Below are 23,271 nucleotides of genomic sequence, written 5' to 3'. Positions count from 1 at the left end.
ATAGCATTCACAGAAAAAAAAAAAAAAAGTGAATGGCCTGGCTTGGGAACAGGAAAACTTAATTTAGCATAACATAACAAGGTTTATTTCAAAGATCCAGACATGGCTGACAAACTCCCCATTACATTAATATCCATTAGGTCAGATCTCTCGGAACAGAAGATTATAAAAAGCAACATAAGAACCAAAGGAATAAGACTGTACTTTTAATTAGTTAGTCAAACATGTCTTGGTGGTTCTCTTATTCCTAGATGTAAAACTGGCCTTTATACTGATCTGATGTATTTCAGCTAAAAAAAAAGTCAACACCCTATTGATATGCTTATTATGGTGTGCAGTGGATTATGTGCATTATAAAAAGGAAAAAGTCTACACTGAAGCCCATATTTTGGACACTGTTTTGACATCCCTTTTTTGCCTTATTCCTACAGTTTTCTATTGTGATGAGCTACATTTTGAGTAGCTCATCATCAAAAATTCCTATGGCCATAACTCAATAAAGCATCTCACTCTATTCAGAGAATATAAAGGGAAAGTGCTGTGACTGTTCATGGCCTAAATCACTACAAAGAATGATTTCTGGGAGTGAAAAGCTCCTTAATTTTGCACATGAAAGCATATCGAAACAGTATCAAGAGGCTGAAACTAGACAAATTCAAACTTCAGGCTGTGGATTTTCAAGACTGAGGATAATTATTTCAGAAACAAATTGTTGAGATGATTCCTTCATCATTTGAGTTTAAAAAAAATCAACACAACAAACAATTACTTTTCATTCGGAAAGATATGTATCACCTGAAACATTTTGTGTTTGATGCAGGAATTACTGGATGAAATTATATGATATGCAGGAACTAACATTATGTGATCATAATAGTCCCTTTGATCTTAAAATATATGAATCAATACACTTATTGCTTCACCTCCTCTGTGACTCAGGGAGACACTAACTCTCATGGGATCAATAACATGACCCTATGCCTAGCAGCTGTGGCAAGATGAAATCTGAGACACATACTTAAGTTGCCCCTAGATAATCCATTTTGCTCTCACAATGTTGACAAGGCATTTTAGCTGGACTAATGCTTTAATGTCTTGCTTTTAATGTCAAATCTGTTGGTTCATAACTGGCACAAGAGCTGCGTAGTGCTATACCTTGCCAGGGAACAAGGATCAGCAGAGAGATCTGGGATGTGCTGTTGGGGAACATGGATAAATCAGGAAGGAACTGCTTCCTGAAGGAACTGCTTCCTGAAGGAACAGAGACACGACTTTTTGCTATGGCAATGGCTTGGATCCCCAGATGGAGCATGACACTAACCTACAGTGCAGACCTGAAACAGTCTGCAATTTTATATGGATTGCACAGATATGTTCTCATGTGATATTTACATGCACATGTATGCACACATCCAGCATATGGATATAAGGTCTCATAATCCCCTTGGAAAAGTGATATCACAACCTCATGATCTGCTTGCCTGGAATATATTGTGTAAGAGGCAGAATAGTTATTCCACTTTCTGAAGACTGAAAGAACAGTTTCTGCAGGCCCTGCCTTTGCCGTGCTACTGCATTGGACCCTACTCACTGGGGCAAACTGTTATAAAACTGACAAAATGTCTTCGAGTCAAAATCAGTCTGTTCCTCAGGTGAATTGTAGTTCAGAAACCCATCTCCTGTTGCTCCTGAAAAATCAGATTTTGGTAGTGCCCTTAGGGACTCCTCTGTGACAGTTCTGCCCATATTCTCCACTTGGACAGCAAATTCTTGCCACGTGGCAGCATGGTGCTACAAGGGCTCAGTAAATCCATGGTAATGCAAACCATACACAGCTGTTACTAGGTCAGACTTCAAATTTTTCAGCATATCAGTGCTTATGCAGTGTCTGGCATGAGGACACACTGCATGTATTTGCTTACAGCAACAAGCACAGAATGTCTGCAGACTCTGCTGCAATAATCAGCTGCATTTCTACAGTGTTTGCCTTCAACAGCTCAGTGGTTGACACCTGGTTTTGGAGCTCTTGGGCCACATATTGCCACGCAATTGGCACTGCTTTATAGAAGAGGAAATTGCACTGGCTAGGTTGGGACCTACCCACGTCATCCAGCAAGTCTGTAGCAAAGCTGGAACAAACACTGAGTTGATTGAATTCAAGTCCCAAGCTTTTGCTAGAAGACAATAAATAACTTTACCTGAGTGTGATAAAAATGAACAAGTTTCAGTGATTTCAATGATAGATACACAAAGGTTGTGACTCAAAGAGTGACTATAAAACTGTCTACGGTTAGATAGGGACACGCTGGCACAGGTTGGTGGAGCAAAATACACTAGGGCAGATAAGAAGATGAAAAGATGATAAACAGACTTGACTAAGCATCACCTGACGTACAACTTGCATATTTAAGAGGTACTGGCAGCATCAGCCATATTGCTGTCAGCCCCCTCACTCTGATTTGATTCCATATGGTTAATCTGAAGCCAAGAGCATCTTACCAAAGTAACAGGTACATTGAGTTGTGTATAATTAAATGCCAAGCAGGCCTCCACAGGTGTGGGAGGCAGTCAAATGAGAGCTGATCAAAAGAATATGATTCATTTATAACACCAAATAGGAAACATCAGGTTTGTTTAGTACTAGCATTATTCTGGTTTAGCTGGAAAAACAGTCTTGGAACAAGCTACAGTGGTTTTGTCTGAGTCTACAAAAAACCAGAGGTATGAGAAACTGGGTGAAACTTCTCACTCACCTGTTGCAGCTTGTCTGCATACAGATTGCAAGACATCCCCAAGGGGAACATCCCACTTTCCCATGTGCTTGTGCAGGGTATTGCTTACCATAGCTCCCAGTCCTTGCAAGTGCCACTGGGTGCTATTTCAATAGAAATAATAAATGTTCATAACAAATTATGGAGAATAAACAGCAATAGACATTTAATTGATTTTGCTGCAAAACAGTCACGTACTGTGTTTCCATTGGTAGGCACAAGTAACTATTCAGACAGATTGCCATCTAGAAATTGCAAGGTCATTACCACTAGGTGTTTAGTTGCTACTGGAAGTGGTAACACAGGTTTCGTTTCTGCATTGAATAAAGGGATGGATACACAGTAAGGCCTACACCTCTGCAGGCAACACTCCTGGCTTTCCATCAAACACACAGAACACAACAAAGTTATTTCACATGAGCTTTCTGGCAAGCAACTTTGCACCATTCAGGGTATCCAGTGAGGGAAAGGGCTGATTTGAACCTAATGCACAATTAAAGGACTTGTTCAATGAATTAGTAGCAGGTTCTTCTTCCAGGCAGGAAAATTTAGTTTCGTATACGCTCCTGAGAAGCAGCATAAGTGTTTCCCATAAACCTTCCAAGTCCCTAACAGTTATGCATAATCCTGGGTCTAAAAGGGAACCTTATAAAACATAACTTGATAAATGTCCTTCTAAAGGAGCAGGCAGGAATTGGAATGTTCTCTTTTGGGCCGTGTGTATCACAGATGAGGCAATGAGCTGTTGTCAGCATGTTGACCTGGGTTAACTATTCAGGGTTACTTTTTCCCTGTCCATAAGGAATGAGATAACCTTAAAGTGAAACAAACAACGATGCTAGCTTTGTCATTGATAACACTCATGCAATTGTACTTAAACACCCATGAGCTGCCATCTTAATCCCCTGGCACAGAGCCACAACCCAGACTGATGGCTGCAGCAGGACTGAAGGCATTACCTGTCTGCTCACCTGGCTGCCAGGGTACATAGGCCACATAAAAACAGATACTTGTTTGAGTTTCAGCATCTGCCATTATAATTGCAAGATTTCAGTGTTTGTTAATTGGTCTTCATACCCACACCACTTCAGCTTGTGAGAGCAAAAAGGCAGCACTCTGAGGGATTGCACTGGAGTAACAGTGTGAATTTAGTCAGCCACCTAGAAATACCCCTAAGAGAGTTAGACAAATATTAAAATACTACCCTTTCTCTCTATTTGTGCTATAGGTGGTAGGCAAGTGTGATGTTATGGACTTAATTATTTTGTGGTGAATGTTTTCCTTGCAGTAGCTTCCCTCTTGCTTGTTTCACAACATTGTATGTTGGTTCTCTCTACTCTCATTCTTAAATCACTTATTCACTATGTAATTTATACAGGAAGAAAATACCATTTCTGTTCAGTCAGTTTTGCTATCCTTCCCTTTTTTTCACAAGCACTGAAACAAGGTTCTCACATTTTTTTAACTTGTAGCTATGCAAGCTATGCCCACTGCCTTCTCTGCTTATGTGGAGTGCCTGGAAAATGAGACAACTAGTTCCCCTGCTTCTAGGATCACACTGCACAGTCCTGAATAAATTTTTTATTTATGACATGAAAGTTAAACCACAATATAACTTTAGCTACACTAGCTTTGTTTTGCACTTGCCAAATGCCAAGTCCTGCATTTAGGGTGGAATAATCCTGCAGAAAAATACAAGCTGGGCAGTGGCTTGGAAAACAGTTTGGAAGAAAAGAGTAGGGTGGTTGGGTGAAATGCTGAAACATGAGTCAGCAAGCTGCATCATCAGCAAGAGGGTGGCCAGTAGGCCAAGGGTTAGAATTTTTCCTCTCTTTAGGACATGTCAGAGCACAGCTGGAGTGCTGTGTCCAGGTTTAGGCTCCCCAGAACAACCAAGAAAAAAACAATAAACCAAACCAAACCCCCAACAAATAAAACCCAAACCAAACAAAAACCAACCAAACATACAGAAAAACCCCAAACAAAATAAAGACACTGACATGCTGTAGCAAAATCCATTTTACTGCCACCCTGACAGCCTGGGCTGCTGGAGCTGTGACCTGTGTTTGCTCAGCCCTAAGCAGAAAGCCGGCTCTAGGGACATCTTAGTAATCACGGCAGCTACTAAACGGGAGGATGTGGAGAAGGGGGAGTCACACTCTTCTCAGTCAGGCACCATGGCAGCATAAGAAGCAACAGCCTCAAGATGGAATATGGGAAAATTTCTTTAGATACAGGAAAAACATTTTACTCTTAAGTGGTCACTCAGTGGAACAGTTTGTCCAAAGAGGCTGTGAAATCTCCATCTCTGAAGCTATTCATAGCCGGACAATTCCCTGAGCCACCTGCTCTAACCGGGTTCTGCTCCCAGCGGGAAGTCGGATTACGTGATCCCCGGGAGGTTGCTGGCCAACAACGCCAGCCCGTGCGGCTCTGACACCCAGACTAGTCTACGTTTCTGTCAGCAGATGGCAATATCAGCTAAATTACATGTTTTTTTCCAGCCGAGCAGTGCGCGTTACCTGTCTGGGAAGGCAATAAAGTGTCGGGGAAGGCAATAAAGAGGTGGGAAAATCAGAGACAGCACGCACGGGAATGCCTCACGCCCTGCTTTTACTGTGCCTCCTCCCAGCCAGGTCCTGAACTGATCCCAGAGTCCAAACACGCAGAGCCCAGGGTGACAGAGCCCAAACACAGATAGCTTCGGCAGAGCGCAGGCAGCATTCCCAGAGCGGCTGATTGCCACAGCGGCCAGGCCACCCGGTGTCAGCGCGTCGGGAGCGGACCGGGCCGCGGGCACAGCCCCGGACAGCGGGCACAGCCCCGAACAGCGGGCACAGCCCCGGGCAGTGGGCACAGCCCCGAACAGCGGGCACAGCCCCGGACAGCGGGCACAGCCCCGGACAGTGGGCACAGCCCCGAACAGCGGGCACAGCCCCGGACAGCGGGCACAGCCCCGAACAGCGGGCACAGCCCCGGACAGCGGGCACAGCCCCGGGCAGTGGGCACAGCCCCGAACAGCGGGCACAGCCCCGGACAGCGGGCACAGCCCCGGACAGCGGGCACAGCCCCGGGCAGTGGGCACAGCCCCGGGCAGCGGCTCTTGGCCGGGCAGCTCGCGGGCCCCGTTCATTGCAGCCTCACGGCACGGAGGGCTGCGAGACTAGTCCCTGGAAATCAGGAATCAGTGACTTTGAAGCCAAATTAAGGCGCTTTTGTCATATCCAGAGGTTTTTAAAGCGACTTTTGATATTTACAAACTAGGCGATTAACACTCCCGCGCCCAGACAACGCCCCCGCCCGGCTGCCGGTGCAGCCTGGGCGGGATGCTCCCTCCCGGAGGGCCACGGCTGCGCTCCCACACCGGGACGAACCTCCCGCCGAGGCCCCACAGTGCATCCCCCCACTCCTGCCCTCCGCGGCTCGGAGCGGCCGTGGCGTGACGGGCGGCCCCACCCACCGCCGGGACAGGCCGTGCTGGGGAGGCGGTGCCGGGGGCGGTGTTTCTGGGCAGGCAGTAAGTAGGGAGGCGGTGCCGGGGGCGGGCAGGCAGTCGCGGTTGGCGGCGGCCTTGGGGCGGCTCTCGGCCTCTCCTCGAAGGGGCTGGCGCCTCCGCCTCGGTAGGCGGGAGCGGCTATTCCGGACTGCGCTGGCGCGGCTGCCTTGCCGCCGCCTCCTCCTGCTTCTATTCGCCGCCGCTCGGTGCTGCTGCCCGCAGCGTCTGCCGGTCTTCCGCGCTCCAGTCCGCGCCGCCATGGGGACTCCTCAAGGCAGCCCCGGGCTAGGCGGCCTTGGCTTCCTCTTCCTCCTCCTGCTTCTGTTGCCCGTGCGGGTAGGTCCTTCCCGGCAGGTCGCCGTGGGGTGGGGAGAGCCGGGCCTCCTGGCACTGTGGGGAGGAGAGGGAGCGGGGAGTGGGCAGCGGGATCCCGCGGGTATTGCCTGGGGCGGGGGGACCCGCGGTATCCCCCCCGCATCCCGCAGCCGGGATGTCCTAGGTGGCGGGGCGGGATAAGGGCGGCGGTGTCCCGGCTTAGGCCCCTGGGCTCGGGGCGGCGTGAGGCTGAAGCGAGGTACCGGGGTGTTCCCTCCTCGTCCCCGATGGGACTCGGCCCCCCTTCTCCCGTGCCCCTGGTCCCCGTCGGGACGGGGCTGACAGGCAGTGGCACAGCGGGTCCGTCGGGGAGCACCCCCGAACTTCAGCCTCTGGCCAGTCCCCGTCCCCTGCGGTCGCCCCCGGGATGCCGCGTTCCCGTGGCGTGCCCTGGTTATGCAATGCCCCGTGCATGTGAGTGGCCACGCAGTCACATGCTCGGCTGAGGCTTGCAGATGTCCTCGGTGTCTGGTTCGCTTTGCTTGGGGCGTAACTTGCCGTAGGTGACAGCTCCTTGCAAGTAATGGTCTGTGCGGAGTGAGAGCTGTTTATTCGTGTGTAGTAGTAACACTACGTGCTTCCTTAAAATTGAGGACTAGAGTATGCTGGACTTCTTGCTGCTTTAGGGAAAAATACGGTAAAACATTCACTCCTCTGTCATGTTTTGTTATGCTGTAGTGCAAGATAGGAGCGGGATACTCCACATTCCTCTGGAGAAACAAGGAGTGTCTTGTAAGCCTTAGTGGTTGGCTTTCTTCCCCTCTCTACCTACACTGAAAACATACTTTCTAGGTCAAGTCTTATGATTAGCCCTTTTTAAATATAGGAGTTTGTTATCTTGTGTGTGTGCTGAGGTTCTTCTGTTCTAATATCCTCTTCAAAAAAACTTTTAAAGAGCTTGAACATGAAACTAGGAGTTCATTCTTCTATTACCACTGGAGAAGGTGATTGTTAGTAGTGACTCATAGTCTTCAGGTGAGTAAGTAATGGTACTTCACACCTAACCAATGCACCTTTATGTAATGTTTTTTGGAGGGAGATACCATCTTGGAGCAATCAGGTGTGTCCTAGGCTGGTAAAGAAATCTTATCAGGATACTGACCAATAGGAACTTGAAATAAGTTCCCCAAATATTTAGGGGGAATCCTTTTAGAGGCTTTGTGGTCCCTCGAAGTAAACTTTACAGAATTACTTTAACCATGCAGATCTCAGTTGTGTACTGTAAGAAGGCAGAATCTGGTTCTGTTGGGGAATTTTGCCATTAACTCTTATTTACAGCCTGACACTTCACAAAGAGGACCTTGATATCTTTCAAAGACAAGCTAGTCCTTCAGTTAGGCTGAGCCTATATAGTGTTAGATGCTTGCAGAAGAGAAGCATTGTGAAGGTGAACCTGTTCTCTCCCTCAAGTGTACTGGTGGTGTAATGTTTTTGTGCTTTCAGTTGTGATGTTTGTAATCCGAAGTGCCGTATGTCATGTTTTTTCTGTTTCAAAGCAGTTGGTGGACTGGAGTGACACTTCTGTTTGCAATCCTTCCATTACATATGTGTTCACAGTAAACTTGAAGTGTTCAGCCTGTATCTTTCACTCTGAACAATGCATGGTACAAGATATGTGCCAGCTATCCATTACTATTTTGTTTTCTTATGGCTGTCCTAATGCACTAGATGGTATTTGTGTGCTTAATGGCCACTATTGCAATTGATCTTTATATAATTATACTAAATCACAAGCTGTTAAACCACTGGCTAATCAAGGTTGGATATGGGTTTCCTATCAGAAGCTGGGATCCCAAGCTGCAGGATATATTTGATTTTCTGAAATCCTATGGGAAAATGTTAATGCCAAGTGCTGCTCTTGCCCACTGGCCTGCAGTGTGGTGTTACCTGACCTTGGACACAAAGTTCTGAAATGCCTGTGTGGAGCAGTTTCGTTGTTAGGGGTGGCAGTGTAGCTCCAGAACAAGATAGTAACCACTTCACCTAAATTACTTCCTGGAAAATCAGGAATGACTTGTTCAGCCTTTCTGGATGGAAAGTGAGGAAGCTGCCTTAGAAGGGGAGAGATGACTGAAGGGAAGGACTGGTAGAACTGAATAGTACTTAGCTGGGTAGTAGCCAAAACAATCCAGGTGTTGTGCATTATTATTATTATTAACCTGCAGGACATCAGAGCTGTTTTGGTGCAGATGGACTAAGTTGCAGACAGGTGCTAGTTAGGGACCCTGCACTTTCTGATCATGCATGCATCCTTGTCAGCTAACATCAGCTTGTTTCCACAGATACTGTTTTATTACTATTATTGCAACTTTCTCTTCCTACTTGCCTTTGACTTTACTGTGACATCTGAAATGTACTTGGATAACTCCAGAACTGTGGCTTGCTTTGCCTGACCAGGAGTAGTAATGATTTTTCCATCTGAAAGGGAACAGTATCCTGCCTATGAGGAAAGGAACAGGAGGAGCTTGGCAGATAAAGCATGGCTCTGAATTGGCTGCCTCTGAACAAGTTACTGAAAGAGGCAAAGAGTAAGAACTAAACCTGTAAAGTTTCCTTTAGTCCATGGACCTCCTTCTCCCCGCAAGAAGGGTTGTGAGGTAATATGCAGCTTCTGGGGCACATCTGTGAACTTGACTGGTCACCTGTTTCCATAAACCAGTCTTCCCATTTATTAAGGGTGGTGGAGTGTTTCCTTAGAGCTCTCAACCTAGTCGACAATAGCAGATGTTAAAGGGAGTGTGGGGGAAGAGTGTGCTCTTTCCTGGATTGATCTTTTTGCCCTGCAAGATCCCAGATGCATCTTCCTAGATGAAGGAAGGGGAAACAGCTGTATCTGATGCTCTTGCCTTTTCCATACATTAGTAATCTTAGTTTGAAGAGCCGAACAGTGTTCACTTGTCATCTGGCATTTGCAAGACCACAAACAGTTGCTGTTTCTGTGTACAGCATCATCATTGTTCTTTGTTTAACAGCTATGTATTCATTGGTGGTAGTGGCGGCGAAAGTTGCTGGAAGTGTCGTAAATTATCGGTTTGTTTCAACCTGTAGTTGAAGAAACTTGGGCTGAAGTAAAGGTGTTTATGATCTGTTGGAACACTAGTTCTGTTACAAGTGAATGATAATGCCTGGGAACCAGAAAGCTCTAACAGAACTTTTGTGGAATGTCCGTACTTGTTCATGTGCAAGTTCTTTATAAGGGCCTGAGGTGAAATTTCTCTTCTAGAGTCTAAGAAGAATAAGTCTGCCAGAAATAGGAATACAGTTTTCTGAACTCTGAGAATGTACTGAGGGTGAGGGTTAGTGTGCTGACAGATGATTTCTAAGATGTGCTAGAGACAGGAAGGAACAGCCCTAATCTAAGGTTATGTTGCTGTTGCTTTATGAAATACTTAGGAAAGTCCCGTTTTAATATATGAAGTACTTAGTCATGTGATCTTAAAAGAAAAACACACAGGAAGAATCCAAAACCATGAACTAAGTCTTGTGTTACTTATGGAGTATTATAAGTATTTTGCCTTGTTTAGAAGGCATCTGGGTTCAACATAGCATTTCTCTGTTACTTTTGGGGCTAGGCTTTTACTCACTTAAGAAACTTAATACCCAGGTGAGCAACTATGTGACCTAAAAGTCTGACTCTGCAAGCAGCAGCTTTGTTAACTATGGCTTATTTACAACCACACTTACTCATCCCTATCTCACCCTACCCTCGTAGGAGCGTTCTTCTGAAAGAATGGAAAGAGCAAAGTGCTTGTCTTAGTCTGTAACTTAATCTAGCTTTTACTAGAGGGTTTTCAAGGGGGAGAACTATCAGCTGTATCTTATCTGTGGTAGTGGAGTAGTTACTTGTGTCCCTGCATACTGCCTCAACCATGGGAGATGAGCCCTCTCCTGTTATTTTGTGGCTGACTCAATGGTAAGCAGGCTATTAACTTGCTAGTCCTCAAGAGCTGTTGTGTTGACTTTAGGCGGTTGATGTCTAATGATTTGGTGTTTTTTAGGCTTATTGACTTGGTTCAACCACTGTAAAGCATCCCCAAAGCTTACTGGTTCAGGGAACAAACTTACACTTTTATTAGTGAAATCCTGCTAGGTCATGGCATAAATGTAAAATCTTAAGATGTTTCTGAAACTGCGTCCTTGGTGTTAATACTGAAACAGAGTATTCAGACTTGCCGTTCTTGGCCTAAGTGCTCTTCTAGTAGTTTAAAGCAGCTGATCTGTTCAGCTTTTCTTAAACAGGCTGAAAGTTTGAGTGGCAAATGTTGTTTTTTCCATTGTATGTTTTACTGTTGTGGAACTTCAGGAATATGATTTGAAATTCTTTATCCAAATTCAAATTGGATAAAACTAATTGGAGTAAACTAATACTAGGCCAAAGCTTGTCTTGCTTTATTTTTCTTTTGTTTAGCTGAATACATTTTGGTACATCACCAAGTGTCATGTGCAAGTAAGTTGTTTTATATTCTGTACTGAAAATGGTGAGAGAAAGCCTTGTAGGTAAATTTATAGACATAATACAGATTGTATTTTGTTTTGTATCCATGTAGCTATAACCAAGGAATTGCTGCCTTGAAATACAGATAATGATTTTAAAACAACTGAACTATCAGTCCAGTTGATGTGGTAGCTGAAATTTACTCAAGTTTTTCTATGCAAGACGTGCCCTGATAAGTTTAACTGCATTACCAGTTTTCCCATACCTTCGACTCTGGAAGAAGTGAAGTCTTTCTCTGAAGAGTAGGTTGATGAATTTGTGTGTTTTAAAAAATAAGAAGTGTTAGATAACAAAACTTAATGAAGGACAGAAAGTGTTTTTTAGGAAGGATGATTACAAACTGTTCTAGACTAAACGTGGAAGCCAGCCTGATACTGAAGAAATAACTAATCCTTTTCTCATGGGCAGTGTGAAGCAGCTCCAAATTCTTTGCCCTTTTGCAAGAATAGTAGTGAATCTGTGCTTCCTTGTGAAGAGACAATTTGCTTCTGATGCTGGTACAAACAGTAAAACCATTTTCACTGCTAGCAGATTGTTTGCTATTAAAACTGGGGCATACGGATGTGAGGAAGCAGAGCTGAAGATGATGACTTCTACATTTGCATCATAGTGTAAACTTCTTAGATTAACTTGATGCATGCACAGATTTAAAATGTAGTTTAGAGAAATTGTCTACAAGTTACAGAAGTTTGACTTTTTGTCTTATGTTGGTGTTAAGCATTCAGTGTTTAAAAGTGCAATCTTAAGGAGTGTTTTCCAACTTGCAATACTTTGGATAGAAGAACTGCTAAAACAGACAAATGAAATGGTGCTCTAGATAAGTGGTACTTAAACTGACTTTTAGACCTGGCTTGCAGTGAATAACTTTGAGTCAGCCTATGTTGCCCTGGTTAAGTTAAAGAGGAAACAAGTTCTGGGTTGAGTAAATTGTTGATGGTTATTGTCCCTGATAAACAACTAACTACTGACATACTTTTTGAAGAACTGTCAGTGTTGTTCAGCACAAAAATGGATGTTATGGAGGCACTGTGATTCTGGGTAGCTCTTGGGTGTTGTGAATACAGCCTTTCAGGGGCCTCTCTGGTCAGTAAACAATACTATTCATGGTCAAGCACAAAGCACAGCAGTCTGTCCTTGCAGCATACACATATGGTATCTCTAAAAATGCTGGGTCAAGGTTGTTAAGGAGATCAAAATAGGTCAGTTATCTCTCAAACTGTAGTAAGCAAACCCCTGATCAAAGCTGGCAGAAGTGTAGTAAATGTTTGTGCAGTCTGCTTTCTGCTTGCAGCCCAGGTGGTAGGAAAACCTTGGAGTGGTCTTAAAGCTTTTGCTGTAAATAACTTGTTATTGCATTAAATGTTTTAATTTTCAGAATAAATATTTTGGCTAGTATCTTGGATTTCTCAGTGTCAGTATCACTGAACAAAGATAAAAGGGTTTCAAGGTGCCACTGCCCTTTTTCAATTTCTTTTATGTACATAATAAAGAACAAATTTCTGAATTATCAATAGTCCCTTAAATTAAAACATCTTTAAGCTTTTTTTTCATAGTGCTGTAATCCCATTTAAATGTTCCATGCTTAGGTTTGAAAGTGGTGATGGCGGGCATCCTTTGAGACTGTGACAATATATGTATGGCAAGTGCAGATCCATGAAGTTCTATTTCAGAATCCTCTCTATGCTGTTTCCTCAATCTGTCACTGTAATGAGTTTTCAGGAAGGATCAAAAGGTGGCAGGAGGAAGTGAAATTGCACATAAACAATGAGTTTCTCTCCATGTGCACTGAGTCATGTGCTCTAATGTGACAGTTTAACCCCCAAATTATTTTGTTGTCTTGCATGAACAAATTCTTTTCTAAACCACCTTGTACTTGAAGATGCTTTTCAGGTACTGATTTAGGTTTTTCTTAAGTAACTCTTATGCTTGATCTTAACTATAGGCAGTGCACTTCTTGTTTCTGTAATGGTCAGGGGAGGGTGGGGAGCTGAGCTGAAGATCAGTGCTGATGTGCACCATGTCAAAAACACCTGCTTTTCTTAATGGGCGTTTTATGTAGTACACACTGATAACTTAATTAGCAGGAAACTATCTAATCTGGACTGTAAGAGGCTTTTGGAGTAGTAGCACATAAATTCCACAATAGCTGAGGTATTTGGCAACTATTCCTTGCAGTTAATCATTTATCTTGTTGATTAGGTACTTCCACAAAAGTGTGTCTGGTATGGAGAATGTGGAGTTGCTTCTGGAGACAAGAGGTACAACTGTGCTTATGATGGACCACCAAAAGCACTACCAGAAGATGGCTATGACTTAATGCAGGTGAGCTTCTCTTGGAGGTCTGCTGCTAAAAAAATCTCCAACACTTTAGAATTCTGCTTTGAGTTCTGTTGGACCTGTGCTATGACTTCTCATCATAGACAGATTATCTCTGATTTCTCCGGTCCAACTGGGTGAAGGTGATTTACCTCAGTTCCTTTTCAGAGTTACCTGAAGTCTCCAAAATGTGATTAGAGGCTATCACAGACAAAACCTTAAATATAGGACTTGTTCACTTTCCTGCGAATTTTCCTCACTGGTTTGACTACTCTTTAATCAGATTGCTTTTTTTAAGGCTCTCCCAAAATGTATGTTCCACAGTTATGCCCTTCTGATCTCTAAAGGACAGGGCTAAACTATTTTCCTTCAGATGATCATTCCTGATAAAGGAAGGTGCTAACTGACACTTGTTTAAATGGAGCAAATTTGGACAAAAGTAGCTGTGCCTAGTGTGAGACTGTATTTTCTAACTTGGGCTTCAGCTACCAGAGTGAACAAAATCACAGTCAGAATAGAATTTATGTATTTCATGCACGACACAGGATGATATTGCCAGGCTTACCTTCTGGTATCTGATAGTTCAAAGTTTTAAAGAGTGAAATAACTACAGAGTTACACAATGGTTTGGCTGGTGACAGGAATGACTTCATTAAATATTTAGTTGAGCTAACTACTGTTGTGTATTGTTTCTGAAGACTTAATGTACATTTCTTGGACGCTACTATCAGTTATACTTGTGTTAAATACATTTGTCTCCTCTGTAAACTGAACATGAAGTAGCTCTTCCAGGTAATTGGTGATTCTGTGATTAGTGGCTTGCCTTCTGAGACTTTGAAATCTGATACTATCCAGGAGGAGGATAAACTGCAGGAATACTTTCAACTTGGATAAATACGTGTTGTTGTCCTCTTACCAATAGGCTCTCAAATACCGTTCTCACTCTATATATAGACCCTGGTGACTAAAGATATCTGAAGGAGCTTTTCGAAAGGAAGTGCTGCATTGAATAAAAGAAGTGAAAAAAGTGATTCCTCTCTCCAGTCTCTAAACAAAAATCTTGTTTGCTGGACTGTTTTTCTCCTATGCATCTCCCACAGCAACAGCTACTGTGTTGTGAAATATGCTGAAGCACAGCCCATTATTGTAATGGATTCTGAAGTCTTAAACATGCTTATTCTTCTTTTCCTCTTGATCTTAATGTTGTTCGTTTTTTTTTTTGTTTTTTAAGGAACTCTGTCCAGGTTTATTCTTTGGCAATGTTAGCACTTGCTGTGATGTTCATCAGCTTCAGACTTTGAAAAATAGCTTGCAGCTGCCTCTGCAGTTTCTCTCCAGGTATGCTAATGAATGGCAAAACACCTAGTTTTGTAACAGAGTAACAAAGCACTTGTCTTCAAGTAGACTGTAGAAGGTTTAATTTAAAGGATTATTGGAGCAAGCTGTTGGAATGACTTGCTCATCTAGAGCAGCAGGCTGGATTGTCGTGAAACATCTACTTGCACTCTGGATTGACTTAGCTGTAGAATAAACATTCCCTTAGTTTGTCTCAAACTACTTTATCTAATGAAACCTTGAGAGGAGGGTAACATAAAGTACCATTTGGTCTTGTTCTAACTAAGATGTTAAGAAGTCTTCCTGCTAGCAACAGCTAAGTTTTTCTTCAGATTCTAGTAAAATTATTTGAATCTGCTCTTTGAGGCAGACAATTTAATTGGTGAATTATGGTGCTTAAAGTTGTTTGTCTGTAGCATCAACAACAATTGTTGTAGTGCTTATTAAAAGCTTACAGAACTTAAATATTTTGTCCTGTCACTGAGCAGAATGTTTGTTTGCAAGGCACATCTGACTTGACCTACATAGCATCTTTACCTCTTAATCTGATTGCTGTTCATTGGCTTTCCTACCCAGATGTCCATCGTGTTTTTACAACTTGGTAAACCTCTTCTGTGAACTGACTTGTAGTCCAAGTCAGTCTGACTTTTTGACTGTTACAAGCACCATACCTTACTATGATCCCATTTTAAAAGAGAACAGAAGTAGCATTACAGAGCTGCAGTACTTTATTGGAGATCGATTTGCAAATGGTGAGTAAACAGTGTGTTAATTTACCTTGGCTTTTGGTAACAAGACCAGTGCTTTTTCAGAAAGAACTGGGAGGTAGAAACATCTTTGACTGCCTTTTTGAAGTTTGACTCTTCACATAGGTAACAGCAGGTCCCCCTTAAAACTTATGGAATGCTTAACTTCTGCCTGGACAAGGGACATTACACTGACACTGTTAATTTAACAGTGTTTTTAAAGGTTCAGCTGGGGCTGAACATCTATACAAATGGCTAATAGCTGATAACCCTGATGACTTTAACTTCACAAAAATAAAGTTGTTGCCAAGTATTGAATGTCCAAAGCCTACCTGATACTAAAACAGTCTGGCAAGTATGATAATAAAGTTTGTACATGGTGTACTACAGTGGTTCTCTAGAAGACAGTCTGAAATGGATTGTTCTAGTCCATTGTCAAAATCAGATGTTTTTAGAGAACAGGATATTTGGGTTGTATTTTGATTTTGTAGCAAGCTTTCAGTCTTTTTATGCTTTTTGCTGTAACCTTTAATAAAATTGAGACAATTGAAAGTCATGTATGGCCTACAAGTTGAAAGTACTTAAATGCTTTTCATAGCTTTCCCTGAAAACAATATTAGGTAATGTTTCCTGTCAAGCAGAAAAGTAGGTCCTAGCATAATGCAGATTTGAGTGGCTTTCTCAGAGCAAGGTAGCTGTAACAAAGCATTGCAACCTTGAATACTGTAAATACAACTGAAAGCATTAGTTCACTATGCTAAGATGTTTCTGTTTGAAAGCTGTAAGTATGTTCCTGGAACTTGGGGAGTCTGTAATGTTGGAAATACTTGGAATGCTTACTCAAATTATAACATTGGTTTAATGACTCTTCCTAGCAATGTACAATGCCTGCAGAGATGTGGAGGCTCCATCAAGCAATGTTAAAGCACTGGGGTTGCTGTGTGGGAAGGATGTCAAGGACTGCAATGCAACCAACTGGATTGAGTACATGTTCAGTAAAGACAATGGACAAACTCCTTTCAGCATAATTCCAATCTTTTCAGGTAAGAAACTTAGAATAGTCCTTGCCTTTGAAGCTCCTGTCAAAGGCTGTGTGGATAGAACACTGGTTTTTAAACAGCTGCCCAGCAAATGAAAGTCTGCAGTCAGAGGCTTTCAAAGCAATGTGAGATTAACTTACCTGGTTTTTTGGTTTCTGCTTGGAAACCATGCTTTTTTTTCTATGTGGCTTCTTACTGTATAAATCTCTAGAACTCGTTAATGATGGATTGAGCTTAGGAAACTGGCTACTTGTATTCCTTGGGAAACGGGCAGTACCCTCATCCTTGAGGATTTCTTTATAAGGAAATTATTGTTGCACATTTCACAATGTGAACAGATAAGGGGGGTGACAAATCATTGCTGGGATGATAGAAGTATGTGCTTATTACTTTTACAGACTGAACTGTTATAGACATGACGAGTTGTTTATTTATTAGCCAACTGTAAACAGTTGGGACCTGCTGTGGAAAAGGCAGTGGACTCTTCATCTGTAAGACCAAGAAATGCTACGCTGTATAGGGGCTGGGGGCTTTCATATAAAGGGTTAGCTCACTTAACTGTGAAGGTCTGAGTTTTTCCTGGTAGTAAACTGGCTCTGCAACTTGTGATTTGTCACAGATGTTCCTGTCTATGGAATGAATCCTATGAATAACGCTACCAAAGGCTGTAATGAGTCCATGGATGATTCAACAGGACCATGCAGCTGTCAGGACTGTTCAATTGTTTGTGGTCCGAAACCTCAACCCCCTCCATTGCCTCCTCCTTGGCTATTGTTTGGCTTGGATGCTGTGTATGTCATCATGTGGATCTCCTACATGGGCTTTCTTCTCATATTTTTTGCACTGGTTTTTGGAGTCTGGTGTTACAGGTAAAGCATTCAAAATGCTGAGCTCTTCAAGTCACTTGTTTATCCCTGAGAACTTCTTTGCCCTGGTCAGATTCTTATGTCCTTACTAATTCAGCCAGCCAAAAGTCATGTTCTGTAGCAGATGCCACATATGCTGACAGGGAGTGTTCTAACAGCAAAAACCACCTGGTAGAAAGTGATTGCAGAAGTTGGTTTAGTTGATGCAGAACTGTCTTAGCTTTCCTAGCTACAGAATCACATACACTGTTCTTCAACTTCCATAAGCAAGTATGCAGAAGTCTGGGAAAACACACATTCGTAACAAAACAATTACTGCCCTATTGCAAATAAAGTCATGAATACTTTCTCCTAGTCTCCTATTTTGAAAAAAAAACCTAAATGAAAGCTGAGCTTCCAGTAATTATAGCATATCACCCTTGATCACGTGGCTGGAGCACCTCTCCTGTGAAGACAGGCTGAGAGAGTTGGGGCTGTTCAGCCTGGAGAAGAAAAGGCTCTAGGGATTACTTACACGGCACCTTCCAGTACCCAAAGGGGGCCTACAAGACAGATGGAGCAGGATTTTTTACAAGGGTATGTAGTGACAGGACAAGGGGCAATGGTCTTGAACTGAAGGAGAGTAGGTGTGGATTAGATGTTAAAAACAAATTCTGTGCTATAAGTGTGGTGAGGCAGTGGAAGAGGTTGCCCAGAGAGGTTGTGGACTCCCTGTTCTTGGATATGTTCAAGGCCAGGCTCAATGGGGCTCTGAGCAAACTGATCATTGAAAGGTGGTCCTGCTCATGGCAGAGGAGTTGGAACTAGATGATCTTTAAGGTTTATTTCCAACCCAAACCACTCTGTGATTCTATGATTGATGAGTTATGACCAGGAAACTAAAATTGCTCTATAATAAGAATTAAGTCTGTAGGGAAAAGGATAGTGGGTATGACAGTTTGAAACATGTTCAGCAGCCTTACCTTACTGGGCACTATGAAATGATAGGTGTGTTTGAGATGCCATTCATATTTCTAAAGTAAAAATCTCCTGCAAATTTCAAGTAATGATCACTTTGAAGATATTCTCTCTGTTGTTAATGCTAGTGATATTCTAAATGTGCATAAAGAAGCTGTGCTTGATGTAAGCTGGAAGAGTTTATTAAGACAGCTGACATGGCTGTATGTTGTTCCAGAGGATCATAAAGCTGGAGATTGTTGTACAAACAGTACAGATGCCTTTCAGGACAAGCAGGATAACACAGCTTTTCGCCTTGCAGGAGGCGGCACTTTGTCTCGGAGTACACCCCAATTGACAGCAATGTAGCCTTTTCTGTGAATTCCCACGGCGACAATGGTATGGCTTGGATAAGAGTAATAAGTTTGTTAGAAATTCAGCTTAAGTGCATCCCTTTCGTAGGGATGAGCTCTGGAGTTCTAGCTTTGTTAGGCTAAAAGACTGTTCCTAGATAGCCTTCAGCCTTTTGACCAGCATCTCTTCTTTTAGAGTAGTACTGCTGTACAGTACATCCCTGCTGTACTGGATGCTGAAAGCCCTGGGTACACACTTCATGGATCTAGCTAACCTCCAAGGAAATTCTGGAGGGCTTTGTTGCAGGGGTGTGGGGAGGGCAACATGATTCTAAAATCAGTTTGGTCATGTTTTAACTCATCCATGTATCCATTTAAAGTATCCTATGAAAGAACTGTAGTTTAACTTGTGTACCAGCTGAGGTAGCTTGTTTTATTGCTTATATATCTTTTAACTGCTTCTTTCTTTATTTGCTACAGCTACTGCTGTCAAAGACAATCTTACATTACGAGGGGCAGTGTAGGTACACTGTAGTGTACTACACAGTAGTTTTCTGCCCCCTTGGTCTCAGTCAGGGATTAGTCCCAGGGTCTGACTGTCACTGGAGGCATAGCTTCTACTGCTTCCTACAAACAGAGCTAGAATAAAATTTCATCTTTCTGAGTGGGCTCCAAGAAAATGCTGCTTAACTGACTTCTCAAACATTTACTGTTTACTTCTTGCTCTTGCAGGAAAAATCACCTGTGGTGAAAGGCTTGGTGAAAGGTTTGAGAATGGGCTGAGGATGACATTCACATCATGGGGGGCTTTCTGTGTCAGAAATCCACGTCCTGTTATCCTCTTCTCTGTGGTCTTCATTGCAATGTGCTGCTCAGGCTTTGTATATATTAAAGCAACTACAAATCCTGTAGATCTCTGGTCAGCCCCAAGCAGCCAAGCCCGCAAGGAGAAGGAATACTTTGACATGCACTTTGGGCCTTTCTTCCGTACTGAACAAGTTATTATTCAAGCACCAAAGAGCCACCCAGAGACATACTCACCTTACCCATCAGGAGATGATGTACCTTTTGGGCCTCCCCTTACCAAAGATATTCTCCATCAGGTAATTGGGACTTTCCAAGAGCAAAGACCTAAGCATACTTAACAGGTATAACCACATGAAGTTGGCTTCCATCTGCAATGTTGATGTTCATATTAAAAATCCTAGTCTTACTATGAAAGCTTTTTGCTGAAAACCTTTGTTAGTGAGACACTTGCAAGCTTAAGTCCCAGTTCTTAGTATGAACACAGAAATAACGTTTTGTAACGTGCTTCTATTGACACATGCCTCTGTCTCTGGAAACTCACAGGAATATAGCTGCACTTAAGTTCTGTCTTGCAAGGGAAGTGCTTTCTTGTGCTGCTCTTAAGCTATGGTTTGTTTTTTCTAAAGGTACTGGATTTGCAGGATGCTATTGTCAACATAACTGCTTCTTATGACAATGAGACTGTAATGCTGAAGGACATTTGCCTGGCTCCTCTTGCTCCCTACAACAACAACTGCACTATCCTGAGCGTACTCAACTACTTTCAGAACAGCCATTCTGTTCTGGATCACACTGTTGGGGATGAGTTCTTTGTCTATGCTGATTACCACACTCACTTCTTATACTGTGTTCGGTAAGCAATACAATTACATGGTTTTTAATCAAGTTGCCAGTTAAACTTGGTTTGGTATGGATGCTGACTGGTTTACCTCAAACAAACAAACATGTTTTCAATGCCTCTGAAGAGTTCTGAACAGAAGATCAGTTTCTAAGCTCTCACTTTAGTTTATAGTTCAGTTGGTTAGAAGGTACTCCTTGTCTTAAAGGCTATAAGGCAGATACCTTTAAAATGGTTCAAAGATTCAAAGCAAATGTAGCACGAGGGCAGCATACCACTAGCAGTCTTGTCTTGTTTCTGTCTTCATTTTCAGTGGTAGCACAACAGCTTTTTTCTGTTTTGTGCTGTGCCTCAGCTGTCAAGCAGAAGCTAACAATTATTGCTGGTGATCTCTTTAGGGCTCCAGCATCACTGAATGACACGAGCTTGCTTCACGATCCCTGCTTGGGAACGTTTGGTGGACCTGTATTTCCATGGCTGGTGTTGGGAGGATATGATGGTGAGTGGCAAACCTCAGTATTGCAGTTTAAGTCTGAGAGGATATACTTGTGTGCTGTCCTTGGTGCTAAAGGTGCATTCTCATTTAAACAGGTGTTTAAATGCACTCCAGAGAAACTGGAGTTTTGCTAAATTTTCAGTAAGCAAGGGTGTTTAATGTAAGTTTTCAGTAGGCCAGTGCTGGGATTGGAGGCAGACTACTGTGGAAGTGCAAAATGCAAGCAATGTGTAACTGGAACATACTTGTCAACAGGACAGATGTTCAGTCTACTTTGGGCTTGGTGAAAGATAAAGACCTGAAGTAACTCAGGTTGGTGTGCTGGGATATATGTGTATTTTGCTTTGAGTTAGAATAAAGTTCTGTCACTGGTCTGACAAAGCACTTAAGAATAGATTAACATGTTCACAAAGGAAATTCTTTCATAATTACTCTGAAGCCAGGATTTTGTTCAAGCAATTTATCTAATTAAACTTAACTTGGTAGTATATTTGTGTTTGATATATTTAAAATAGTGTTTAAAGGCAAGCACTTCTTTATTAAATTGTAGAGGATTTGTATTTACTTTGAGTAAAATCTGAGTATGCAAGAGGTACAGTGTTTAGGAAGCCACATTTCTCATTTGATGGAAAGTCATAAGCAGTGGTTATATAGTAGCTCTTTGTCTAACCATGCAACAATTTAATGTTGGGGTGTCATGAGCATGTTAAATAATGAATAATTATTCTTGAATACAATCTGGAATGCTTATCAGCTTCTGTTCTTATTTCAGTAGTGTGTTTGAGAACTCAGTGGGGTTCAGTGGATTTGTAGGGATGGGATTGCTTTGGGCAGTGCTAATTTTGAACTTATCTGTATCTACTATACAGATATATAGAATGTAAGTTCCAGTTTTTAATGCCAAACTTTTTTTTTCTTCTATAGATGATAACTATAATAATGCTACAGCTCTTGTTATTACTCTTCCTGTGAACAACTACTACAATGACTCAAAAAAGCTGATGAAAGCCTTGGCATGGGAAAAAGAGTGAGTAGTCTCCCTGTGTTCTGAAATACATACAAGACTTAAAATGTAGATAAACAAGAAACACCTGTGCTGTACTGACATTTTTCAGTATAACTACAGGGATCTTTTGAGAGGCAGAAAAACTGGTTAAAAACAGACTGTGCTGGTCATAAGACCTTCACTTTGTCTGGCACACTTCGTTTGCTTTGAGACATAGGTTCTAGTCCTTTTAGTGATCATCTAGCCCAGTAGTACTTGCCAATAAGTAACTTCAGAAAGGATTTGATCTATTTTATTGTGGCTAGAATTACACAGGTAGACTCTTAATTTACTGGACCATTTACCATGAGTGGAAAGGTTGAGCCTGATGCTGTAGTTCTTCACCTTCAATTTTTAAAATGCCATCCAGGTGAGCATCTAAGGCTTTCATCCCCTTTCCCCCTTGAAGAGCTAGCTTGCACAGGCCAGTTGCTCTGGCTGTCAGTTCAGATAAAAACTACTGTACTAGAAAATTGTGATAAAATAAAAGTATGGCAAGTATCTGCCTGTGTCACAAACACCTCTCAAGTTGGGGAACTGAAACAAGGGCTAATAAATTGTTCTGCAAGTACTGCAAGCAAGCTGTAGTCATCTTTCATGTGTGTATTCCTAGGTCTATCTTTGAGGAAAATTGTACTTAGAGTTTGAAATAACTCATGCAAGATACCTATTTGTCCTCAGACTCTGGAGAGAACATGGGAAGTATTTCAGTGTAGTGTGCTTCTAGTGCTTAGAATAGAGTAGGTATGTGTAGCCAGCACCTCTCTTTTAAAAATGAGAGTGGTCCCTCAAAGTACCACAGTGGTACTGGCCACAGTGCCACACAGACGATGTAAATTTGCCGTCAACTGATTTTTCAAGTATTTCTAGTGGAAGATGTTTTATCCTCTAAAGTGTGACTGACCTCTTGGTTTTGTTTTTTTAGATTTATTAACTTTCTGAAGAGCTATAATAATTCAAACTTAACTATATCATTTTCTGCTGAACGGAGTATTGAAGATGAGATCAACCGTGAAAGCAACAGTGATATTAGCGTTGTGTTGATAAGCTATCTTGTGATGTTTGTGTACATCTCCATAGCTTTGGGACATATCCAGAGCTGTAGAAGACTGCTGGTATGTGTAGAGTTTTCATTGCTATAAAGACTGAAGCTAGAGCTTGCCGATAGCTTTGAGTGATTTAACTGTTTTTGCAGAATGCTGGTGTTCAGTTTTGTATTAGAGCACTGAGTCCTGCTTGGGCAGGAGTTAGGAGGAGCATTGTTCTTGTTGTATTAGACAATTCATATGTGCTTCATAGTCTCAACTAAGTTCTTTCACTTGAGATGTTCAGTTAATATCAGCTTTAAGACTTGTA

The 23,271-nt window shown here is 42.3% G+C and overlaps 1 protein-coding gene across 1 annotated transcript in view; it reads left to right on the top strand.

Moving 5' to 3' along the window:
* The first annotated feature begins 6,347 nt into the window (after window positions 1–6,347).
* The window catches only part of NPC1 (NPC intracellular cholesterol transporter 1), a 27,642-nt gene continuing 10,718 nt past the window's right edge, over window positions 6,348–23,271 (top strand). Inside the window, exons 1-12 of the mRNA XM_082283510.1 lie at window positions 6,348–6,603; window positions 13,337–13,459; window positions 14,685–14,791; window positions 15,365–15,540; window positions 16,410–16,577; window positions 17,194–17,443; window positions 18,699–18,775; window positions 19,462–19,832; window positions 20,163–20,389; window positions 20,773–20,873; window positions 21,795–21,897; window positions 22,841–23,030. Of these exons, the coding sequence (XP_082139636.1) occupies window positions 6,526–6,603; window positions 13,337–13,459; window positions 14,685–14,791; window positions 15,365–15,540; window positions 16,410–16,577; window positions 17,194–17,443; window positions 18,699–18,775; window positions 19,462–19,832; window positions 20,163–20,389; window positions 20,773–20,873; window positions 21,795–21,897; window positions 22,841–23,030 (1,971 nt within the window). The 5' untranslated portion in view covers window positions 6,348–6,525. The remainder of the gene's footprint in view (window positions 6,604–13,336; window positions 13,460–14,684; window positions 14,792–15,364; window positions 15,541–16,409; window positions 16,578–17,193; window positions 17,444–18,698; window positions 18,776–19,461; window positions 19,833–20,162; window positions 20,390–20,772; window positions 20,874–21,794; window positions 21,898–22,840; window positions 23,031–23,271) is intronic.

This window comes from Coloeus monedula (genome assembly GCF_965178545.1).
Source record: "Coloeus monedula genome assembly, chromosome: 1".
Taxonomy (NCBI): domain Eukaryota; kingdom Metazoa; phylum Chordata; class Aves; order Passeriformes; family Corvidae; genus Coloeus; species Coloeus monedula.
Note: the sequence above shows the minus strand (reverse complement) of the source record. Positions and strands in the feature narration are given on the sequence as shown.